The 26,118-nt window shown below is 44.8% G+C and overlaps 1 protein-coding gene and 1 long non-coding RNA gene across 7 annotated transcripts in view; one reads left to right on the top strand and one right to left on the bottom strand.

The window, feature by feature from the left end:
* Positions 1–26,118, top strand: part of LOC137327844 (potassium voltage-gated channel subfamily KQT member 1) — a 699,654-nt gene that overhangs the window by 126,609 nt on the left and 546,927 nt on the right. For all 6 annotated transcript variants that reach the window (XM_067993703.1, XM_067993699.1, XM_067993701.1 and 3 more), the window contains exon 3: positions 14,376–14,466. In XM_067993703.1, the coding sequence (XP_067849804.1) occupies positions 14,376–14,466 (91 nt within the window). The remainder of the gene's footprint in view (positions 1–14,375; positions 14,467–26,118) is intronic.
* The window catches only part of LOC137327845 (uncharacterized), a 78,136-nt gene that overhangs the window by 27,321 nt on the left and 24,697 nt on the right, over positions 1–26,118 (bottom strand). The gene's annotated exons all lie outside the window — the stretch shown is intronic.

Raw genomic sequence — 26,118 nt, 5'->3', positions numbered from 1 at the left:
ATTATATTATGTGAAACTATTAACTTGACAAGTGGAATGGCATCTTAAGAACTACAGAATATCTGAACTGTTTAGTTATCCAAATGACCTGTAAACTTAACTTTTCTGTGGGAGGAAGCGAGAAAGCCTTGCCAAGTAGAACAGCCTGATAGTACGATGGATTTATAATCTGGACTGCAATTACTATCGAAAGATTTAAAAAGCATCCTTTGTAAAATGATATTAAAAGCTTCCTTTCTGCATGAAGCTTTTTCAAATGAATAATTTTCCTTGTTTTAATGATAGCAAAGCAGATTTCAGTACAAAGAACAAGTGTGAATTGACATAAATATAAGACCAAAGAACACGTGTTGATATAAGCATTAATCAGGTCTTCGTACCAAGCTCAGGAAAAATTTGAAACCATGTCCTTCAGCTTGTCCTTTGAAGGTATCTTTTCAGTACCTCCCGGCTGTGGGCAAACTTTCTATCAGAGCCATTAAAATCCAGAAAAGATGTCCTCTAGTTCGCTATTACTGTGTCTACCACTCCCCTCCCCCCCCCGCCCCCATTGATGGTCTTTCTTCAAAGCTTCACAATGCTATGGCAGTTCCCCATCCCTTGACAGTCTAAGGGACCTTGATGGACGTCACATCTTGCCATTAGACAGTCAAATTTTTTTTGTAAAGGGGTTAAACATTGTGACAGTCCCTGAATATATGCATTAGATTGCTGATTGAGGTTCCACATTTGCAACCACAACTAGCATTTATGTAGCGCTTATAAAAAGGAAGATGTCCACAGCCACTTTATAGATGAGAGAAAAAAAAAGGAACGGGCACTGAGCCAGTGGTGTAAAAGTCAGGAGAAGTGGCTAATAGCTCGGTTGAAGAGATGGGTTTTAGTAAAGATTTTAAAAGGTGGCACGAGAATTAGAGAGGTGGAGGGGTCTGGGGGGAATTCCAGAGAGTAGGATTGACTCAGCTGGTTGCTTTGGCACCAATAGTGGAGCAAAGGGAGGAGGTCCATTTAAAGTCCTCGTATAGAGCTTGAACCCACAACTTTCTGACCCAGAGATGAGAGTGCTACCAAACTGAACTAAGCTGTTCTGGCACTCAGGACGAACAGGCTTCAAGGCATCACACATTCATTGTTAACTAGTTTCAGTTGGTTAATTGGAGACTTGTGCTCTATTTGTTTAGCTGTGCTGTCCTACATGTGGTCATGAATGATATCTGATCAATCTTTAATCCTAGATCATTCTTCCATAGTTTCCACACCCCTATCAATGAATGGCAACATTATAGCATAAAACTTGAGCCACAAAGTAGAGTTTCATTGCCTTAGTGAAGAAACGTACTTCAGAGAGATTTGCTGTCCACGCACCTCCTTCTCTTGGGTTTTGTTATATTTGGTGTGACCTAGATAGCACTGTTTTCTTGATTGAAGACTTATATAACAATGACTCTGAGAGACCTATACCTCCATGGACTTTACTTCCTTGTAATTTGTTAATAGTTATTCTGGCCCATTTCCCAATCCAGAGGAAAGTCACAAATTGGCTTTTGAGCACTTTAAAGAATTCACCAGGAATTTCTCAGGGCGCCATTTTGAAAAATAATTCAATCCAGGTATTCATTTAGATTGTGTTTGTTCTTTTGATGGTTGTCACCTTCTGATGAAATTCTAAACAGGGGGCAAGGGGGTAAAATTGATATCAATCTTGATAAGTAGTCTTATAATCTTTAAACAATCTAGACATTTGAGCATCCACCACAATGGACAATTGCATGGTATGGAAATGTGGCACTTATAGTTCATTGGCATCATCCCTAATTGTTCTTCCATAACATTTGATAGTTTCAAATGTCCTTGAGGCAGACACCTGGGGATCCTCAGCAATAAAGATACATTGTTTGAATGTGGGCTAATCTTCAGCTTCACTGGACATCAATCCCTGGTTTCCTTCCCCTTGCCGATAGCAATTGTCAAAGGTTCCAAGTCCAGTGCGAACAATGGCGACAAGGGACACTTTTATCTGGTACAACAGCCTGATCTGAAGGATTGCACGAGAAGCCCATTCATTGCCTCGGAGGTTGTGAAAGCCAAGAAGAACACTTCAATCCACTCCCAGATACCTAGAGCAATATCAGATGTCTTCAGAAAATACTTCTGCTCAACATTGTCAATTATCTTTTCCCACATTCAGTGAGAGGTTGACCATCAAAGTTGAAGAATGACTTACTTCATGAAGTAAATGAAATACACAAGAGCATAGAACCTGCAGCAAATTGACCCTTAATTGAACCCAACATGGCCCCTGTGTAGAAGGATGAGTAGTTCCTTCTCTAACCTAAAGGCTGAAACTGCTCACTTATTTTATAGCCAACATTCAGCAGCAATATAAGGTGGTAGTTGTCACATTATTTAAAGTTTTTCCTTTCCAAAGTGGAAAAGAGAACTCAGCTGAGGATTGTCTCAAACTGCCTTTCCATATCCTTCGGGCAGCTTATGTTCAAATGGAACTTAAAGGGTGGTCAGTAGTGAATCTGTCATTCCCAGGGGCCTTTCCCCACCTATAGACAAAGAATCAGAGAATTTTACAGCGTAGGAGGAGGCCATTCAACCCATTGTGCCTGTGCCGTCTCTCTGAAAGAGCTATCCACTTAGTCCCATTCCCTGCCCTTTCCCTATACCTTTTAAATATTTCCTGTTTCAAATATTTATTCACTTTTCTTTTAAAAGCTATTATGGATTCTGTTTCTGAATCCCTCGGTCTCGCTGCTCCTTCACTCCTTTTTAACGTTTTACCATTTAGTATTTCTTTTTATTCTTCCTCCTAAAATATATTACTTTTTGCATTAAATTTCATGTGACATCTATCTACCCCATCTACTAACTTGTCTGTGTCCTCCTGAAGTTGCATGAAGTCCGAATGCTTGTACTCAACTCTCCTCTTTGCACCTGTGAGATTTGGGATAGCTGCACCAATCAAAGAAAGAATCTATTTTCCCTTCAGCCTCCACTTCTACTGAGCTGTATTAGTGTACTAGATACCACATAGAATGCATGCTTACCAACATGCACAAGTTATCACATATAACACACTTCTGGGATTGGATCTGTTTCTCGATGAGTTATATGTAAAACATAATGGGCAGTGCCCTAGGCCCAACCATCTTCAGCTGCTTCATCAATGACCTTCCCTCCATCATAAGGTCAGAAATGGGGATGTTCGTTGATGATTGCACAGTGTTCAGTTCCATTCACAACCCCTCCGATAATGAAGCAGTCCGTGCCCGCATGCAGCAAGACCTGGACAACATCCAGGCTTGGGCTGATAAGTGGCAAATAACATTCGCGCCAGATAAGTGTCAGGCAGTGACCATCTCCAACAAGAGAGAATCTGACCACCTCCCCTTGACATTCAACGGCATTACCATCGCCAAATCCCCCACCATTAACATCCTGGAGGTTACCATTGGCCAGAAACTTAACTGGACCAACCACATAAATACTGTGGCTATAAGAGCAGGTCAGAGGCTGGGTATTCTGTGGCAAGTGACTCACCTCCTGACTCCCCAAAGCCTTTCCACTATCTACAAGGTACAAGTCAGGAGTGTGATGGAATACTCTCCACTTGCCTGGATGAGTGCAGCTCCAGCAACACTCAAGAAGCTCGACACCATCCAGGACAAAGCAGCCCGCTTGATTGGCATCCCATCCACCACCCTAAATATTCACTCCCTTCACCACCAGCGCACTGTGGCTTCAGTGTGTACCATCCACAGGATGCACTGCAGCAACTCGCCAAGGCTTCTTCGACAGCACCTCCCAAACCCGCGACCTCTACCGCCTAGAAGGACAAGGGCAGCAGGCACATGGAAACAACACCACCTGTACGTTCCCCTCCAAGTCGCACACCATCCCGACTTGGAAATATATCTCCGTTCCTTCATCGTTGCTGGGTTAAAATCCTGGAACTTCCTTTCTAACAGCACAGTGGGAGAACTTTCACCACTTGGACTGTAACGGTTCAAGAAGGCAGCTCACCACCACCTTCTCAAGAGCAATTAGGAATGGGCTATAAATGCCGGCCTCGTCAGAGATGCCCACATCCCATGAATGAATAAAAAAAAATAATGGGAGTGATTTTGACTTTGGGCGATAGTATAAAACGGCCGATATTGGATTAGCCGCCCGTTATACATCTTTCCCATTTTCATTTCCATTGACTTCATGGTCTATAATCTCGACAGATTTTTTGCCTAAACAATAGCTTGCCATTAATTCTTCACTTGTGGATCTTTTGGCATAAATTTAGGGGGGAATTGCCCTTATAGAGAATGGGTTATAGTCATGTATCAGGACTTTACCACATATAACATCTGGAGTGAAGAGAGGCCATTCAGCTTATCAAGCTCATTCCATCCAGAGCCCCTGTGTGATTATTCCATCATGGACTTCCCTCCCACACCAACGGTTGATCCCCTACATTAGGGACCACTCATTACTTTCCCCTACCTCCCCCGAGAACATCAAGCAGCGTTGTTAAATATCTCTATAACCCTCATTCCCACCTCTCAACAGCTATCAATCCTACTTAAAAGGTGCCAATCAACTCTGAATGACCGAGCTGCTGTGGTAGTTTGTTAAACATCCATACTATATTGTGAGGAGGAAAAAAAAATTTTTTTCCCTCATCTTTAACCTTGCTCGAGGGGTTATGAAAGTTTGTACTGATGTATTTTGCATCACAGTAAATAAAACTCTTGGGGAGATTAACTGAGTTCAGTTAGAAAATATCTGGTGACAGTGTGAGCAACATGTATATAGGGAGCTATTTAGTGGATCAGTTAAAGAAAGCAGAATCAAGCCACAGGAAGGAGGCTCCATTACTACAGAATGTAGAGAGTTCACTGAAGCCTTTGCTGCAGTTTACAATGTTTTCTGTATTTTTTTCTTGAAAAGCACCACACTATTTTGCACTGGCAAGTGGGGCTGAAACCCATATGTGTGCTGCAGAAATCTTGGTGGGAGGTCAGTTATGTGAAGACGTTCATTTATCTTTTCCCTTAGCCTTGGGTAAGTGGTAGCACTCTTGCCTCTGAGTTAGAAGGTCATGGGTTCAAGTCCCACTCCAGAGACTTGAGCACACAATCTAGGCTGACACTCCATTGCAGTATTGAGGGAGTGCTGCACTGTTGGAGGAGCCATCTTTCAGATGAGACGTTAAACCGAGGCCCTATCTGCCCTCTCAAGTGTCCACAAAAGATCCCATGGCACTACTCGAAGAAGACCAGGGGAGTTCTTCTGGTGTCCTGGCCAACATTTATCCCTCAACCAATGCCACTAATACAGTTTAATAGGTTATTTATCTCATTGCTGTTTGTGGGACTTTGTTGTTTGCAAATTGGCTGCCACGTTTACCTACAAAACAGCAGTGACTACTCTTCAAAAGTACCTAATTGGCTGTGAAGTGCTTTAGGACATCCTGAGGTCATGAAAGATGCTGTATAAATGCAAGTTCTTTCTTTCTATTTGAGCAACTCCCCTGTATTGTTACAGAACCCCAACAATGCTGTAACCCAGTATGCAAGGAAAGAAGGACCTTCCATTTATATGGTGCCATTTCACATCCTCAGAATGTCTCAAAGTGCTTTACAACCAATGGATTACTTTCTGAGGTGCAGTCAGTATTGGTATGTGAGGAAATGCAGAACCAACTTGTGCACAGAGGGGTCCCACAAACAGCCAGTGAATGACCAGATAATCTATTTCCATTGGTGTTGGCAGAAGGAGAACCATTGGCCAGGACAGCAGGAGAACTCTCCGCTCTTAGTCAAATAGTGCCATGGGATCTCTTACAACCACCTGAGCGGGCAAACTGGACCCCATCCAAAAAACAATGCAGCGATCCCTCAGTACTAGTTCAAAGTGGTGCCAAGCCCACAATCTACTGAATCAGAGGCAAGAGTGCTACAAATTGAGCCAAGCTGACAAAATGATATTAGGTTCAAGTTCCTCCCCCCTTCCAGAAGTAATACCAATGTGACACTGCAAGTGCCATTTCTACCAGGAATCACTTTTGCTTCCCACTGGGGCATGTGAAAAAACAGAAATGTCCCGTCCTTAACGCAAACAGATTTAATGGCAGCATGCTGGGTCGGATTCTAGCTCCTCCTTCGACAGGCATTTCCTGTGGGCTGGAATAAACATTTCCTGCTCCAATCTACCTTAACCATAATGATAGCCCTCATCCAGCATTTCCTGCAGCATGACCACAGGTGAGGCTCTGTTTTGTCATTCACCAGTAATGCTGCAGGGCAACGTAAAAGTTCGGGTTATGATTTATTTTTTTAACAATGCTATCACCCATTTATAGAATCATATAAAGGTTACAGCATGGAAGGAGGCCATTCGGCCCATTTTAACCATTGTTTTTGCCAATTCTGTGGCTTGCAATGTGTTGGATAAGTATTTAACTCTTACAATTTGAAAACTATTCATTTAAAATACTTCAAAAATCGATATCAAAAGTCTGCAAATGTAACGCTGTAGATTGCAGAGCCCCTCCAGTATTGCTGATTGGTCCATGCTAACCATGTCATCACGTAGTTACTGCAGACCAATCACATCCCAGCAATGAATCCAAGATGGGCATTTTTCTCTGTCTATTTTGAACCCTACTTCCCTATGTTTTAGTTACTTTTTAAAAATATATTTAGCTTTATTTTAAAAATACTTTTAGCATTGCTATGCTATTTAAAAAAAAAATTCTTCTGTCTGATCCACTTGGACTTTCTCCTCCACCTGACCCGAATCTCTCTTCCTCTCCCCTCCAAACACAACTGCTCAGAGGTCTAGGCCGTTCACTCTCTCTGCTGTCCATACCCAAATTGAATCATATGTCCCTTTCTCAGTCTGCAGAGTCAGGGCTGGGAAGTTAATTGTGAAGGGTGGATCTAAATAACAAATTGGAAGTGGGTATAGGGTTGCCAACCTCTTGGAGTCTCCAGAAATTAAGGATTAATCTCCTGGACGCTGCTGTGAGAAACCAAGGAGAAAAATCATTTTTCAAAAAATGTGCTTTTTAAAAAAATATATATTTGTTAAGAAAATGTTTTTTTCATTTTCTTTGAACACTTTCGTTTATTAGTTATAAAGATATTGGAGATGGGGGGAAAAAGGCTGTTTGACTGGTCGGGGCGGTTGGAGGCAGGATGTCATGTGATGACACCTCCAGGAATATGTCCAAACAGAGTTGGCAACCCTAAGTGGATTTACAAGAAGATACTATGTGAGAGACAACGATGAAAAAGATGAGAAACAAGTGAAGCAAATTCAAAAAATGAAAAAAAATACAAAAGAAAAGAGAAGAATGACAAAAGTGCGTGACAGCCATACAGAGTGGTCAACATACAGGAAAATGAAATACAAAGAAGAATTGAAAGAAAGACTTGCATTTATATAATGCCTTTTATGACCTCAGGATGTCCCAAAGTGCTTTACAGTCAGTGAAGTACTTTTTGAAGTGTAGTCACTGTTGTAATGTAGGAAATGCAGCGTCCAATTTGTGCACAGCAAGATCCCACAAACAAATGGATGATCAGATAATGGGCCAGATTTGCTATGAGAATGACAGTGAGGCTAACAGCACTTGGAATCCCATTGCTTGTAAAAAGTTTTTTAAAGTTTATTTACATATACTAAACTAGTTATAAACTAACTTTCTATATTTAAGAGGTCATTTGAAGACTCTACTCACCTCTCTGTAAGACTCCTGGCTGAATTGGTGCACGTGTCTTTTCTTCACTGTTTATTGTCCCATATGATCAGACTTTTTCTTGCACGATTCTAAAAGCTGCTCAGATGCCCTGTAGAGGGTGCTGCACTGTATTGAGCTCCCAATGACAGGAACGTACTGTGCAAAAGCCCACGGAAAGTCTATGGGCAAGTGCAAGTCTAAGGAACGGCTAGCGCTGTTCAGAACAAAGTCTGAACAAATACGACAGACGGGGCCTTAGTTTAACGTCTCATCCAAAAGACGGCACCTCTGTACTCGCTCAGTACTGCATTGGAGTGGGACATAAACCCATGATCTCCTGACTCAGAGTCAAGAGTGCTACCACTGAGCCATGGCTGACACAGAGCGATGCACAAATTGAATGAGACACATACAAAGAGAATGGCAGACATGCGGAAGAGAGGGGAGTGAGGGAAGGATAGAAAGAGGGAAACAGAAGGACTGGAGCACAAATAGAAAGATGGGGGGCCTGAAATCCTATGGGGTTTATACTGGTTCCCCACGTGACCAGGAGAGCAAAACCTCCAGGGACAGGGCACAAATGGCCATTTCCAGCCACTTATGCCATTTTGTTGGGGCGAGTGAGTCAGAAAGAGCATGGCACAAAGAATAAGACTGGTCAGCCTGCAGAAAGAGGTTACGTGAAGAGAGATGCAAATTTTATTTTCCTTTGTCAGTGAGCAGCACTAGGGAGATCAATCATTATATTGTTGTAATATTTGAGCCATCCTTGTAATGCGTCTTTTAGAGGAGGCATGTTAATAAAACTACACAAAGGCTAGGCTGCAAGTTGTGGAGGCTCGATCTTTTACTTTCTGCTTTCCCTGACCTCACGGTTTAAAGATGTTCTCTCTCGATATTGAAGCAAAGCATGCAGATTACTGACCTAACATCGAGACAGAATGCACTATCCCAGAAATTCTTAAAGTAGTAATGGTATACTGGACCTTACACTGCATCCTCTTCCTCCTCCTCATATCTTCACTGTGTTGAAATCAAGGCACATTGCACAATGTGCTACACTAGCTCATTCCTTCTCATGACCTAAAAACTGTGGCACTCATTATCGCCGTGGCTCAGTGGTGGCACTCTTGCCTTCTGAGTCAGAAAGTCATGGGTTCCAGGGATTTGAGCACAAAATCTAGGCCTACTCTCTGGTGCTGTATTGAGGGAGTTCTGTACTGTCAGAAGTGCTGTTTTTTGGATGATTTGTTAAATCGAGGCCCCGTTTGCCCTCTCGGAAGAGCAGGGGAGTTCTCCCCGGTGTCGTGGCAAATATTCATCCCTTAATCAACATCACTAAAATCAGATGATCTGGTCATTATCTCATTGTTGTTTGTGGGACCTTGCTGTGCGCAAATTGGCTGCCGCGTTTCCTACAACAATGACTACACTTCAAAAATACTTCATTAGCTGTAAAGCACTTTTAGACATCTAAGGTCGTGAAAGGTGCGATATAAATACAAGTTCTTCCTTCTTTCCTTCTCTCTTGGTATTCCCTTCCCCTCATGATCTACAACCCAAATGTGGCACCGCCTAATCTCTGCTTCCTGATTCATCTCGTCTTCTCTATTACCGTTTTCAACCTTGCTGATGTCCTACATTGCGGGCTTTGGCCCTTTTTTTTAAAAAAAAAGCCTTAGACCAAGTATTAATTTCCTCATCACAAGGTGCTTGGGAGGTATGGTGCTCCCACTAGCTTTGTATTCATCAGCCACATGTGGTTAACCTGTTCCAGAAATCTTGCTGGGGATATTAATTACCTGAAGAAATCATGCCATTTCTTCCCTCCTATTCAGGTCAGGACTCCAGTCCGGTTGGATAATTTAAAGGCTGCGCCATACTCTTTTCTACCACACTAAAAAGTGGGAAATCGTTGGTTCTTTCTGTCCTGACACTGCCAATAATCTAAAAGCCCACATACCTTACCCATTGGCATGACTTGGCTCCCATGTATTTGAGGAGACTCAATAGTTGGAGACAGTTCCTGCTGCCTTGCCAGGAATTGTTGGACCATAAAATTGAACCCTATTTGTTTTACATCACTTCCCGTGTTGCAAATGTCCAATAAAAAGTTGGAAATTTATTGACTCTAAAATTATAAGCCTCGTTATAGCATAACATTTTGTGTAGCATAGTGATACATAGCAACTTCCTGGGCACAGTTCTGAAGCCAGTGTCTCTTGTTCCAGGGAGAACTGTTTTCTGATACTGTTTTCTGGATAACTTTAACAGAATGAGACCTTTCATCCCCTTTCCTTTTAATCCAACAGGAAATCAAATGTATTGTATGCATAGAGTGTTTTTTAAGGAAGTTTAAGGATAAGGTGTAGTGGTTATGTTACTGGACTAGTAATCGAGAGACCTGGACTAATAATCCAGAGAATACGAGTTCAAATCCCACCGTGGCAGTTGGAGAATTTGAATTCAGTTTTTAAAAAAAATCCTAAAATAAAAAGACTGTTATCAGTAAAAGTGGCTATGAAGCTGTTGGATTGTAATAAAAACCCAACTGATTCACTAATGTCCTTTAGGGAAGGTAAGCCTGATCTGGCCTATATGTGACTCAAGTCTCACACAAACATGGTAGACTCTTAACTGCCCTCTGAGGTGGCCTAGCAAGCCATTCAGTTGCATCAAAACTCCTACATTGCAACGGTTGAAGAAGGAGGCCATCCACCACTTTCTCAAGGACAATGACGGACGGTCAATAAATCCTGGCCTTGTCAGCAACTCCCATATCCCAAGAATGAAGAGGAAAAAAAAAATGCATATTCCTCAGAGGTAATCATAAAGTAATGATTGATAATAGATAAGGAATGTCCTACATGCTTGAGCTAGTTACATGGTAACAATGACCTTCCTGTATCAAGGGTTTAATTTTCTGTAGAACAGAGGGCTTTTCTAAGCTTGAGGACGCATTGGAACTACAACACTTGACCTCAATGTCCTCAGGCTAGAGAAGACAAACACTGGCTAGTGTTCCCGCTCTTGACTGCTATGCAGCAACCCCAGCTGGGAGTGAATATATGTCAGTGTTGGGTGAGAGCTGGATTGGCTTTGGCTGTGACGGCGCCAGGGTCGAATAGCTGCTCACCCACCCAGGTTCACGAGTGAAGACTGTGCAAGATAACGAGGTAAGACTGCCACTCCTGGGGTCACACACCCTCGACTTTAGGAGAAAATACAGAGGGGTAGGAGGAGAATGTCTAGAAAGAGATTTCCAGGTTAAAGCTCCATAAATCACCTTTTCCTTGTTACTTTAGTAAACTCCTTAATTTTTCTTTAACTAATTTCACAGCGAGACTTTGTTTTTCAATGACTCTCCACAGGGCTGGGTGGGATGGTGAGTTAGGACACCATCCTTTCTACTTGTAGGACCCAGGTTCAAATCCAGCCCAGACTGATGGGATGGAAGTCTCCACTGGCCGAAAGGATCCAATGTGAAGTAGTGTTTTGCAGTCTCATCTTAGTCCCAATCGCATGTGAGTCCACACCACAGAACTACCAGTTACCAGGACTAACTGTACTGGACAACTATTATCCAATACAGTTAACAACTGACACACAGAATGATGCAACAAAGAGCTGGGAGCCAAAGGACATGGTTGGGCCAGAGTGAGTCAGAGGTCTATTCTCTATGGAGTAATTTCAGATCACGTGTAGAGTGGCTGAGTTGCTGAAGGAATATGCTGCATTCCCCAGCACGGACGTTCTCCTTGGTATAAGTGCAAGCCTTTCTTTCAATTACACGCGTTAACTTAAGTTTTTACTTTATTCCTCCCATCCGGGCATACACACAGAATGCTTCGGCGAGCTTTCCTTTACTGACTGCGGATTAGATCACTTCTCACGCTCTCACTGCCAGTTTCTTTCCTTTGACACTGAGTGGCTCTCGCTACTTAAATAAAGTATTAAAAATGGTTGAAAAAGGATGGTTCTACTTTTTCAAGGGTTGGTCTTTTTGTACCAGGAGTCCGCATTTCACACAATATTGTAACTGTAGCCTAATCGATGCATTGTACAAATTCACCATCACTTCCTTGCTTTTATATTCAATGTTCCAAAATAGAAAATCCAGAACCCCATTTGCCTTTGTGTGGCCGTTCTACCCGGACTTCCACTCCTAAAGATCTATGTATGTGCACATTTAGATCTCCCCGTTATTTCCACTCTTGCTGTTTAGGATATACTTCATTTCACTGTTCTTTTTCCTCATCTCTGCCTCAGTCTATCTGCTGCTGAAACCCTCATCCATGGCTTTATTACCTCTAGACTCAACTATTCCAATGCTCTCCTGTCTGGCCTCCCATCTTCCACTCTCCATAAACTCGAACTCACCCAAAACTCTGCTGCCCACATCCTAGCTCGCACAAAGTCCCACTCATGCATCACTCCTGTGCTCGCTGGCCTACATTGGCACGGATCCACCAACGCCTCGTTTTTAAAATTCTCATCCTCGTTTTCAAGTCCCTCCATGGCCTGGCCTCTCCCGACTTCTACAACCTCCTCAATAAGGAGGAATAAGGAAAATAATCAATAAGGCTAATGGAATGCTGGCCTTTATATCTAGATGACTAGAGTACAAGGGGGCAGAAGTTATGCTGCAGCTATACAAAACCCTGGTTAGACCGCACCTGGAGTACTGTGAGCAGTTCTGGGCACCGCACCTTCGGAAGGACATACTGGCCTTGGAGGGAGTGCAGCGTAGGTTTACTAGAATGATACCCGGACTTCAAGGGTTAAGTTACGAGGAGAGATTACACAAATTGGGGTTGTATTCTCTAGAGTTTAGAAGGTTAAGGGGTGATTTGATCGAAGTTTATAAGATATTAAGGGGAATAGATAGGGTGGATAGAGTGAAACTATTTCCGCTAGTTGGGGATTCTAGGACTAGGGGACACAGTCTAAAAATTAGAGCCAGACCTTTCAGGAGTGAGATTAGAAAACACTTCTACACACAAAGGGTGGTAGAAGTTTGGAACTCTCTTCCACAAACAGCAACTGATACTAGCTCAATTGCTAAATTTAAATGTGAGACAGATAGCTTTTTCCCAACCAAAGGTATTAAGGGATATGGGCCAAAGGCAGGTATATGGAGTTAGATCACAGATCAGCCATGATCTTATCAAATGGTGGGCTTGAAGGGCTGAATGGCCTACTCCTGTTCCTATGTTCCTATGTTCAAGCCCTATAACCCTCCAAATATTCTGCGTTCCTCTAACTCTGGCCTCTTGTGCATCCCTCACTTCCTTCGCTCCACCATTGGCGGCCTTGCCTTCAACCATCTAGGCCGTGAGCCTTGGAATTCCCTCTCCAATCCTCTCCACCTCTCTTCTTTAAGACCCTGCATAAAACCTATCTCTTTGACCAAGCGTTTGGTCACCGGTCCTAATGTATCCTTCTTTGGCTCAGTGCCAATTTTTGCCTGATGTAAGGTGGCAGCCGTGGCTCAGCGGTAGCATTCTTGCCTCTGAAGTTGGAAAGTTATGGGTTCAAGTCCCCCTCCAGAGACTTGAGCACAAATTCTGGGTTGACATGTCTGCCCTCTCAGGTGGACATAAAAGATCCCATGGCACTATTTTGAAGAAGAGCAGAGGAGTTCTCCCCAGCGTCCTGGCTAATATTCATCTCTCAACCGACATTACTAAATTAGATGATCTGGTCATTTATCTCATTGCTGTTTGTGGGACCTTGCCGTGCACAAATCGGCTGCCGCATTTCCTACATTACAGCAGTGACTACACTTCAAACAGCAATGAAATAAATGACCAGATAATCTCTTGTGGGTTTTTCATTTTAGTTATGTACAATTTATAGGAAGAAATTATCTTTTGACAGGAAGAGTGAGTCCAGGTTTCTTGGCATTGTAATCTTTTTAAATAAGGTTTTTGTAAAATTTAGCTCGGTTTCATATATATATAAATCTTTCTGCAAAGGGTAATTTAACTCCTGCTGTAAACAAGGGACAGGGTCTGTGCTCAGAAGAGGATCGAGAAGCAAAGGGTCAACTTTTTTTTAATGCAACTTAACTTTTTTTTAGTAATTTAGTAAAAATGACATGAAAGTATGAAAGATTCTGATGAGCTCTGAGAAATGGTGCTCCCCATAGTGAGCTAACACCTTAGGTATCTGTTGTTATTTTAATAATCTCATGTTTTTGACTTTCTCAATGTTATCTCTGCATTAGCAAGTTGTGGTTATGATGTAGCTTTATTTTATTCCCCCATTAGCAGGTTGGGAGGTGGGTGTAACTGTATTTTATTCCCCCTTTGACAGGTTGGGAGGTGGGTGTAACTGTATATTCTTCCCCCATTAGCAGGTTGGGAGGTGGGTGTAACTGTATTTTATTCCCCCATTAGCAGGTTGGGAGGTGGGTGTAACTGTATTTTCTTCCCCCATTAGCAGGTTGGGAGGTGGGTGTAATTATATTTTATTCCCCCATTAACAGGCTGAGAAATGTGGTGCAGCTGCATTTTATTCCCCATTTAGAAGGCTCGAAGGATGTGGTGTAGCCTTATCAATAGCAGTGTGTTTTTATCTTTCTATGCGGCTAATTCTTTGCATTTTACCTTCTTTTGCCTTCCAGATTTCTTATCGTTTTGGTTTGCCTCATCTTCAGTGTCATGTCGACAATTGAGCAGTACCATTACTTTGCCAATAGAGCTCTCGTTTGGATGGTATGTAAACGCTTGTTCTTAATTATGATAACACAGTTGCGTCTGTGCACACATTCTGGAACCTTCCAGAATCCTTATCAGGTTGCGAAGAATAACTGTCACTGTCTGTGAGCACTGCCATTTGTTGTGCGGGTGAGAAAGTTTGGCTGGTGACCACAACTTTGACGCGTCAAAGTGTTGGAATCGAATCACCAAACTTCTTGACGGTTGGATCTGCTTTGCACCCTCTTCTAGCGATGCCCAGCACAGCACAGCACAGCACAGATTGCCTTATAAAATACAATCGAGTCAGAGTGATCGGTTTATTTTATTTTTTGGCCGGTCGTCCGAGTGATTGCTGTGGCTGGCTGGTTGTTCTCGCTGACCTCCCATTTGACCTGCTGCTTAACCAGCTGCTCGACCCACTGCTCCGCCATTGCTTTGAGTGCAGCTGAACGCTGGGGGCTTGAGATCGCTTAATTTACTTTTACACGCTGACAACTGTATCCTATTTTAAGTGTGTGTGTGTGTGTGTGTGTGTGTGTGTATGTTATCACTCTTTATCAAATCTGAAACCTGACAAGGGGCTAAATAGGGGCAGGATAGCGGGTTAAATCGAGAAGAATGAGGACAGGTCAGTACAACATTGCTTTAAGGGTAGAGACTGTGAGGAGAGCTCGGAAGCCTGTAAGTTTGGCTTCCGAGCTCTCCTCACAGTCTCTACCCTTAAAGCAATGTTGTACTGACCTGTCCTCATTCTTCTCGATTTAACCTCCAAAGTGCTGCTCAGCTGTTTGAAGTGTCGGTGACCAGCTTTATCGGGCAGCTGATTGATAAAGTGAAAACTGCCCGCTTTATCCATCATAACTGTTCACTCTCCCTGGAGCACTTTGCTCGGTGGGGTGGTGGGGGGGTAATAATGTCCTTTTAGGGAAGGAAATCTGCCGTCCTTACCCAGTCTGGCCTATACGTGACTCCAGTCGCACACACCAACGTGGCCTAGCAAGCCGCTCAGGGGCAATTAGGGATGGGCAATAAATGCTGGCCTTGCCAGTGACGTCCACATCGTGAGAATGAGTAATAATATTTTTAAAACTGATAACTGTCCAGCAAAATGTTTTTGAAAGCAGAGGGCGAGCAGTTGTTGTTTGACGAGCAGCGGTACTCACAGGGAATTCGGGACTTGGTATCCTTGGGCATCTTTAGAAATGAATGTTTTAGCATGTTCCTTGGAAAAAGATCAGTACAGCCAACTTGTACTGATCACTACAAGCAGGTGGGAAAACACGGACTTCAATGCAGGTGCGTTTTTTGGCATTTACAGTGGATTTATACTGCAAGCAGATACTACTGTAACTGGATGAAAGTCCAAACGGCGAGACTGTGTCCCTACTGGACGGAGCCTGGTGAGATGTTGAGGATTATTGAGTAAATTCAGCGCTGGCCGCCCTGGAAGGGAGTGAGGGTCAGATTTGGGCTACGAAGGCGTAACCCTAATTTATTGCCTGTGCTCCCCTTTTCAATCAGTGGCGGAGCTCAGTTTGGCTGACTTGGGTGGTTGGGAGGTCAAACTTGAGATGTGGCCAACTTGGCAGGAAGGGGACCAAGCTGTGAACTAGGGGAATGCTGAGCCGGGAACCGCATAGACTTGTGCAGGCCAAACATGGTGGCTGAAGACGGGCGACAGAGGTCCCCGGGAGTGAAATGGAGGCGGGTCCCCCAAAGACTTGGCCGAACTCAAAATGATTGGGGGAGGGGTCATGACCCCCCATGACCTCCTCCCCCTCCCCCTCCCCTTCCCCTCCCCTCCCCTCCCCCCCCTCCTCCCCTCCTCCCCCCTCCCCCCCCTCCCCCCCCCTCCTCCCCCCCCCTCCTCCTCCCCCCTCCTCCCCTCCCCTCCCCTCCCCTCCTCCCCTCCCCTCCCCTCCCCTCCTCCCCTCCCCTCCCCTCCCCTCCTCCCCTCCCCTCCCCTCCTCCCCTCCCCTCCCCTCCCCTCCTCCCCTCCCCTCCCCTCCCCTCCCCTCCCCTCCTCCCCTCCCCTCCTCTCCCCTCCCCTCCCCTCCCCTCCTCCCCTCCCCTCCCCTCCCCTCCTCCCCTCCCCTCCCCTCCTCCCCTCCCCTCCCCTCCTCCCCTCCCCTCCCCTCCCCTCCTCCCCTCCCCTCCCCTCCCCTCCCCTCCCCTCCCCTCCCCTCCCCTCCCCTCCCCTCCTCCCCTCCCCTCCCCTCCTCTCCCCTCCTCTCCTCTCCTCTCCTCCCCCAAACTGCTTTGAGTGCAGCTGAACGCTGGAAGCTTGGGATCACTTTTATGTGCTAACAACTGTATCCTATTTTATGTGTGTGTGTGTGTTATCACTCTTTATCAAATCTGAAACCTGGCAAGGGGCTAAATAGAGGCAGGAGAGAGGTGTGTAACCATGGCTTTAAGTTTGGGTTCCAAGGTTAGTGGCAAAAATCCATGGGAAAATCTGAATCATAAAATCGTAGAAATTTCAGCACAAACAGAGGCCCCTTCATCTAGTGTCCTCCACAGCACTGCCCACAGAAGCAACTGGAGAAGGAAAAAGTAGACTCTTATTTAAAAGAAAAAAAAAGATTTCCTGACTCCTGCCTTGCCCGCCTAGAGCAGATATGGGAAGTTTGGACAAAGTTAAAATTGAAGGCTGGGTAACCATTTGCCCAGATTTCTGATACAGATCCCCGGCCTTTGGTACCCAGTTTACGATTCAGAAATTCCCCAACAATTCACTCAACTGGACTGTGTGGAATCCGCGTGGGGAGAGGACAAAAGAGGGATTGGGAATGATTAAGGAATTCTTTAAGATGGTGCATCATAGAAATATTTGCTATCACCGATGACATGTCACTCTATATTTTTTTTCTCATCCCCCTCCCCCACCCCCTAGACACCCACAGCTCTAGTTGAGTTACAGTGCTCTGGATAATGTAACTCAGCCTATGAATGGGGTTAGATAACCAAACCTGAAAGCCTTTACTAAAATGCTGAGCTAATCTTGTCCTATGCCAATCCTGTCCGCGTTAATCCTTTTTGCTGGGAGGATTCCAAAATGCGGAAAAAATTTCGGCGCCAAGTGACGTCTGGGCCTAAGGCCTATCCCCGGTCACCGTTGACTACAGGAGATGCTTCAGGTGTTCGTTTCAATACGACTTTGGGTGCAGTGTTGATGGAGTGGGGTCGGTCGCATTAATCGTAGGCGCCAGTGAGGTTCAGGGGGACGAGGCGGGGTTAAAGCTGCACGCGGTTCTTGATGGCGGAGGAAGTATGTGCAGCTGCACCCTGAGAACCGGCTGACAGGCTTCACCTGAGCTCTGCTGTGTGCTGAAAGACAAGCAACACTGTATTGCTCCGGGGAAATAATTTCCCAACTTGCTTTCAGCTGACACCTCTCCCTCCCAGCTTTCTCCGTGATTCAGGTTTTCCACACCGCATTCCTCTTTAATTAAATTCTGGTTCAGTTCCAGCACCATTGTGGGATCGCAGTAGCGCACTCCCCTCCTCATAAAACAGAATTGCACAATTTTGAGCTATCTGAGCTTTTTTTTTTAAAAAGCACTAAATTTCCACTTTACTATGTTATTCAAACTGTGAATAGCTGAAAGATTTAATTTTATTTTTAGCTTAAGAAACTACTTTGAATTACCAGGCGCTGATTGTATTGGGCACTGCACGTATAGGAAAACAGAGGTTACAAGCCTTTTGGTGTAATGCTTAGCCAGGGCCTGTGACACTCTTTTGGCTGTGGGGGAAGGCGAGGGGCCAGTGACAATTTGTCAGGTGGGGGAGGGGGGGGAAGAGGATCCTCTATATTTTATGACCCCTCTCCCATGCAGTATTTTCATGACCATTCTAAGCTGCATGAAGGGAATCACAGTCTTGACATCACTACTGTAGGTGCCTTTTTGCCAGCAGCAGTTCCAATAGCAGGCACTGTGCTCTGCATAGTTCAAAGTTCAGCAGCGCCAACCTCCCTATTTATAAGCTTCTCCTGGTATTATCATCCGGGACGGTGTAAGGAAGGGCATTTTGTGCTACGTTGAAAGTTTGACCTTTTTATAGAGAAATTTGTCAAGCAAGAAATTGCCTCAAAACATCTGAGCATGTTTCGTTCATCCAGTTGGTAATGCGAAGAAAAACCCATCTGCAATGCATCCAGTCTCCAACAGATGGCGAAATTGCCCATAGTTTCCACGGGCAGCAATGAGATGAATGGCCAGTTGAACAGCTTTAGGTGGTGCTGGTTGAAGGGCAAAGATTGGCCAGGATACCAGGAGAGTTCCCTGCTCCTCTTTGAACAGTGTCATTAGATCCTCAACATCCACCTGAACGGGAGTTTAGTTTGACGTCTCATCCGAAGAACGGCCTCTTCAACAGTGCTGCATTCCCTCACTACTGCACCGAAGTGTCGGGCTCGATTCAGTGGGTGGGGGGAATGGTTAACTCGCACCTTCTGATTTGGAGTTAAAAGTACCACCAAGTGAGCCACGTTGATGCACGTAATAAAGAGGAACTATCTGTTACAGGCACGGTGATTGATGGGCAGTTAGCGCACGGGGCAGTTATCAACGGCTTGTGCATCCGTTACAAGTGTGGCGGTTGATGGAGAGTCTGCAGGGAAGCGTTGTACAGGTCAGGGCGGTCCTGGGTTCAATCCGTGGCCTGCACCACGTTAGCCGATCTCAGTTGAGCAGCAAGATTGGCCTCGGTAGCTCCTCACACCAGTGAAAGGAAAAGTCAGTTGGGGTCCTGATTCTGAATGCGGTCTAATGACCCCTGTTACATAATTGCTCGTGTCTGGACATCAGGTAAAGATAATCAGAAATCCCGTCGATGCATGAGAAACAGCAACTTGGACAAAATACTAGAGGGCAGCCCGCAGCTGTGGAATATTATTGTTGGGTAAGGGTATCAAGGGATATGAAGCAATGGCAGGTAAATGGAATTGAGATACAGATCAGCCATGATCTAATTGAGCAATTTTATTTTAAATTCACAAGCTTTCGGAGACTTCCTCCTTCCATTTCGGAGACATTTCGGAGACTTCCTCCTTCATTTACCTGAGGAAGGAGGAAGTCTCCGAAAGCTTGTGAATTTAAAATAAAATTGCTGGACTATAATATAACTTGGTGTTGTAAAATTGTTTACAATGATCTAATTGAATGGTGCAGTAGGCTCGAGGGGCTGAATGGCCTACTCCTGTTCCTATGGTGCGGTGTGAGTCAGCACCTTCAGGAAAGAAAGCAGCAACTAGAGGAAAAGGAATATTGTGTTTATACTCATTAATTTTAAAAGCAGTGCTTTCTTTGCGTGGAGAAGCGCTGAGCTCCCCTTTTTACCGGTTTGTCCCCTTGCCCTTGCAGTCATGTATTAACTTGAATACTGTCAGGATTGACCTTCTCTATCCAACCCGTAACTGGCTGCTGAACATTGCCCGAATCCTATCGGCAGATTTTGGCCCAATCCCCGGCTGGAGCCTCTCCGTCAATGGCCATACCTCAAACAGCCTGCAGACCCCGAGTCAGGGGAAAGCCAATCACGAGCTGCACCACCGTAGGATGTCAGGTGATTGTCAGAGGCATTATCTTGTGCCAGACAATGATGTGGGGCCAAGATAACTGCTGGATCATCGACCTCACCATTCCACAGAAATGGGGGAAAAAAATAGGATTTCCATTTTTTTTAGAAAGTGTCCAGTTTTTTTCTGGACAACCCACTCAAAAAACTGGACTGTCTGGTCCAATATTGATGATCCTAGTCAATATTAGGGGGAGAATCACAGCAGAGCCCGACCCTGTCCTTAAGTAACCTCCACACAGGCCGGCTTGCAGCCTGCCCATTAGCAACGAGAAAGAACTTGCATTTGTATAGCGCCTTTCACATCCTTGTGATTTCCCAATGCGCTTCACAACCGATGAAGTACTTTTGAAGTGTAGTCACTGTAGTAATATAGGGAAACACGGCAGCCAATTTGTGCACAGCAAGGTCCCACAAACCGCAATGAGATAAATGACCAGATAATCTGTTTTTTAGTGATGTTGAGGGTTAAACATTGGTCAAGATAGGAGGAGAATCTCCTGCTCTTCTTCAAATTGTGCCATGGGATCTTTTAGGTCCACCTGAGAGGGCAGACAGGGCCTCGGTTTAATGTCTCATCCGAAGGACGTCACCTCTGACTGTGCAGAACTCCCTCAGTACTGCACTGGAGTGTTGGCCTGGATCATGTGCAAGTCTCTGAAGTGGTGCTTGAACCTGCAACCTTCCGAATCAGAAGTGAGAGTGCTGCCCACTGAGCCAAGGCTGACACTTAAAATGAAAGGCGGTAAAATCTCAGGATGGCGAAAGCACAAACGAAAGATTTGAACCACAATTTTCAAACAGGGATCGCTGAACAGTGGTCAGTGCAAGGAGCCAGCAGCAGTAAGTATACTAATTGTAGCATCCCTATTGCCTCGAGATAGAAACATACCGACTTAAAAAGGCTCTACAATATTCTCAGCATTATCTTTTTGTTTTACGTTTAATTTCAACGGAAACCCTACAGGATAAATTTACTGATCCTGAGCTTCCAGCAAAGAGCCACACTTGAAGGAAAAGTAGTGCAGTGTTGTAGTCCCGTCTCCAACCCCCTCTTGTTCTGAACACGGCTTCCCCACAGAGAATGTGAGATCAGAGAATTTACCCTTAAATACACAGTAATCCTGCAAACATTAACAACTCAACACTTTTCCTTCAAAAGGCAGAGCGATTATTTTGTGGCAGGCAGGCAGGCAGTACAGAAACACCTCATTGGAGCCTGGGGTCCTGTCTCATTATGTAACTGCGGCGACAGGTGTTCCTTTGGCCTCAGTCTCTCACACAAGAGTCCATCATTAAGCAATGCGCCCTGCGTATCACTGCACTCCATAACACTCCAGTGCCTTGTTGTCTTTTGTAAAGTACTTGATTTTACGTCTGACCTTAGCCAGCTGGAGTCCTATTGTTTTAAGCGCAATAGTGCGTCTGATGGTAACGTAACCAAATCAGACGGGGCTGTTCACAGAGATGTGAGCAGCAGTCTTGGTTCCCAGGGCAAACAATCTCCGACATAATGGGATGAGTCTATCGTTATGAACAGGCTGCCTATTGACCACAGCTGAAGCAATGCTGTCGATATAGTCGAGGCTCGGAAGGGTCTGCCAGCTGTCACTATAGTTACCATCCGGAGACTGCTCCTGTGCCCTTCTGGGAACGCAGGGTCTGGACGTGTCGGGGTAATGTAGCCATGATAGCTTGCAACGTGTTCAACGCTATTGTAGCACGATTGATATTAGGAACCGCAGTTTGCACTCTGTGGCTAGCATGGGTGAGGGCTTGAGCTGGCTGCAACTGGTGGGATGTAAAGAAAGACTTACATTTATATGGCACCCTTGACGACCTCCGGACATCCCAAAGCACTTTACAGAACAATGAAGTTCCTTTGAAGTTTAGACACTGTTGTAATGTAGGAAACGCATCAGCCAATTTGTGCACAGCAAGGTCCCACAAACAGCAATGAGATAATGACCAGATCATCTGTTTTTTTTTAGTGATTTTGACTGAGGGATAAATATTAGTCAGTAGACTGGGGAGGACTCCCTTGCTCTTCTTCGAAGAGTGCCATGGGATCTTTTACGTCCACCTGAGAGGGCAGAAGGGGTCTCCATTTAAAGTCTCATCCGGAAAACGGCACCCCCGGCAGTGCAGCGCTCCCCCACTACAGCACTGGAGTGTCAGCTCACCGTGGACGGCCTTTTGTCACAGTTTCAATCACAGACTTTTGGAATAAGTTATCTGGGAAGGCCATTGATGCAAAGCAGAATGGAAGTAATTTTAACCTAACCCGCGGGGTGCAAAATTACCCCCCGATCTGATCCCGTCGATTACCCGCTGAGCGGGCTGAGTTAAAATTACCCCCCGATCCCATCCCATCAGATACTCGCTGGGCGGAGTGGGTTAAAATTACCCCCCCCCCGATCCCATCCCATCAGGTACTCGCTGGGCGGAGTGGGTTAAAATTCCCCCCCCCCACCCCCCGATCCCATCCCATCAGATACTCGCTGGGCGGAGTGGGTTAAAATTACCCCCCCCCCCCGATCCCATCCCATCAGGTACTCGCTGGGCGGAGTGGGTTAAAATTACCCCCCCCCCCCCCCCGATCCCATCCCATCAGGTACCCGCTGGGCGGAGTGAGTTAAAATTACCCCCCCCCCCCCCCACCCCCCCGATCCCATCCCATCAGATACTCGCTGGGCGGAGTGGGTTAAAATTACCCCCCCCCCCCAACCCCCCCCGATCCCATCCCATCAGATACTCGCTGGGCGGAGTGGGTTAAAATTACCCCCCCCCCCCACCCCCCCGATCCCATCCCATCAGGTACCCGCTGGGCAGGGTGAGTTAAAATTACCCCCTGTCAGTGGGTTGAAGTGGAGTGTCTATGGAGAGAAGGTGATTGGATGGAATTGAAACCTACCATGAGGAACATGGAGTTGAGGTCTGAGGCAAGAATGGAATTGCCCCTACACGGACAACCTACCACTCGGTTTCAGCTTGGTGCCCAACGCTCTAATGTTAACATTTATGTGCTTTCCTCCTACCATCCTGAAATAAATGAACTGTAGGAATTTTACATTGTACTGGACTCAGGTACAGTGACTCCTGGAAAGATGAGATGAAGTCAGGGGGGGTTCGCTTTATGACTTAAGTTGCCAGTTTTGATTTTCTTTTCTCTACTTTGCCTTCCCCTAATTAGATTTAATTAATTGAATTAATTGGTATATGACTATGAACTGTAACTTCAACAGTTGTAAGTTTTCACTGATCCACACACACAAATGATTCCCAAAGTTGCCATTACAGATACCCGACTGCAGACTGGGCATGAATGGGAGCTAAATATTCCATGCTACAGGATCTTTAGGAAGGACGGGGAAATTGGGAAAGGATGGGGGAGTAGCAATATTGATAAAAGACACAATTACAGCAGTAGAAAGAAGAGATTTCAGTAAGGGTGATTGGGCAGTGGAAACTACATGGGTAGAGCTAAGGAACAGCAAAGGCTGCAATACTCTGTTGAGTGTTGTCCACAGACCTGAGAGTAATGATGTGGTGGGGGTGTGTGGGTGGGGGAGTGGGATGTACAAATACGGAGATCAGGGAAACATGTAGCAGAAATAATGCTGTTATAATGAAAGATTTTAATTTTCACGTAGACTATTAGAAGCAGAACAACTCAAGTAGTAAAGGCAATGAATTTCTCGAATGTATTCGGGACGCTTTTCTAGAACAATATGTTTTAGACAAGGAAACAGGCCATACAGAATTTAGTGATGAGCAACCAAATTAGTTAACAATCTGATGGTAAGGGAGCATCTTGCACATGGTGACCATAATACGATTGAAGTTGATATTAGGTTTGAGAGGGAGAAGGGAGAGTCACCAAACCAAAGTTTGAAATTGAAGTAAAGCAAACTTTGAAGGAGTGAGAAATAAACTGACCTCAGTAAACTGGGCAGAACTGTTAATGGGCAAACCTATAAACAGTGGAAAGTATTCAAAGAAGTATTTGGTATGATACAAAACCAGTACATACCCCTGAAAGGCATAGGCTCCACTTGTGCAGTTAAGCAATCACGGTCAAAAAATTAGACAGTATCAAACTAAAAACAAAGGCTTACATAATTGCAAGGAAAAGTGGAAATCCAGCAGACTGGGAGAGCTCTAAAAAAAACAACATGGAACAAAAAAGAAAGTAATGAGGTGCAAAAAGGGAATATGAAAAAACTTGCAAGAGATATCGAAGCTAACGGCATAGAATTGGAGGTACCCTTGTGACATGGGTTGGTAATTGGTTGGGAGGTAGGAGACAGAGAGTAGGGATAAAGGGATCTGTACCGGGGCCTCAGCTTTTCACCATATATATTAATAACTTGGATGAAAGAATACAGAGTTGTAGATGCAAGTTTGCAGATGACACTAAGCTGGCAGGCATGGTAGAGGAAGTTACAAAGGGACATAGATAGACTAAGTAAGTGGGCAAAACTATGGCAGATGGACTTCAACATGGAGAAATGTGAGGTCATCCACTTTAGCTCTGGAAAGACAACTCAGAATATTTTCTTAATGGTGAGAGACTAGGAGCTGTGGAGGAGCAAAGGGATTTGGGTGTCCACGTACATAAATCGATAAAAGCTAGTGCACAGGTACAAAAAGTCATCCAAAAGGTTAGTGGAATTCTGGCCTTCCTCAAGGGGATTGAAATTCAAAAGTGAGGAAATGATGCCTCAGCTGTACAGAGCCTTGGTCAGATCCCATCTGGGGTACTGCGTTCAGATTTAGGCACTGAACCTCAGGAAAGATATATTGACCATGGAGGCGGTACAATGCCTAGAATTATACCGGGTCTTAAAGGGTTAAATTATGAAGAAATGTTGGTTTGTATTCCCTTGAGTTTAGAAGTTTGAGGGAAGATCTAATTGAGGTGCTTAAAAGATAAAGGGATTCAATAGGGTGGATACAGAGAAACTATTTCCTCCAGTGGGGGAATCCAGAACAGGGGGACACAATCTTCAAATTAGAGCCAGGTTATTCCGAAGTGAAATCAGGAACCATTTCTTCACACAAAGGGTAGTAGAAATTTGGAACTCTTTCCCCCAAAAGGTCGTGGGTGCTGGGTCAGTTGGAGTTTTCAAGACTGCGATCGATAGATTCTTGTCAGGTTAGGGTATCAAGATGTGGAGATGCCGGTGATGGACTGGGGTTGACAATTGTAAACAATTTTACAACACCAAGTTATAGTCCAGCAATTTTATTTTAAATTCACAAGCTTTCGGAGGCTTCCTCCTTCCTCAGGTAAATGTTTACCTGAGGAAGGAGGGTATCAAGGGATAAGGAGAAAAGGTGGGTAAACAAGGAAAATTAATTGATCACAGACTGGCAAAACCAGTGGATCACAGAGACACAGAAAATTGCCTTGCGATAATCAGCGGATTTTTACATTATTAACATACAAGAAAGGACAGGAAAAAGACCAGCTGCTCCATCCAGCCTGCCCCTACACACACCATTAAACAAAATCTACCCCCCACCCCCGCCCTGCCAGTCACACAATCTCCTGGGAGAGGCAAAAAAAACCTAGGCTAATTTAGGAAAAAAAAACTCTGGGAAATTCCTCTCCAACCCCTGCAGTTGATCAGGAATGTTCCAGGAGATCACCATGACTTGTCCCACTATCTCCATCAAACCACCCACCTCCAAAAGTCAAAATGCCTTCCACTCCTAAGAACTCGTCCAGCTCCCTTCTGAACACTTGCAATGAATCCACATGAAATGCCAGTTAATTCCAATGAATTCCGATGAATTCTGCAGAAAGAAATAATTCCTGACATCCTGCCTCGTATCTGAACTTGTATTGATGTCCCTTAGTCCCCCCGCTGCCAATCTAGCTCAAGCAACCCATCAATGTGGACAGAAGCTAATCCCTTCATTATTTTAAATACTTCAGTCCTATCCCCTCCAAGTCCATCCTAAAACAAAAACTCAGCTCTCTAAGCCTGTCCTGACAACTGAGGGCCCTTAAACTAGGCATCAATCGAGAGGCCCTCCTCTGAACCTATTCCAGGGCCTCGCTATCCCCCACCATGC

This window comes from Heptranchias perlo, chromosome 12 (assembly GCF_035084215.1).
Source record: "Heptranchias perlo isolate sHepPer1 chromosome 12, sHepPer1.hap1, whole genome shotgun sequence".
NCBI classification, from domain to species: domain Eukaryota; kingdom Metazoa; phylum Chordata; class Chondrichthyes; order Hexanchiformes; family Hexanchidae; genus Heptranchias; species Heptranchias perlo.
This window is presented reverse-complemented; position numbering and strand designations above follow the sequence as displayed.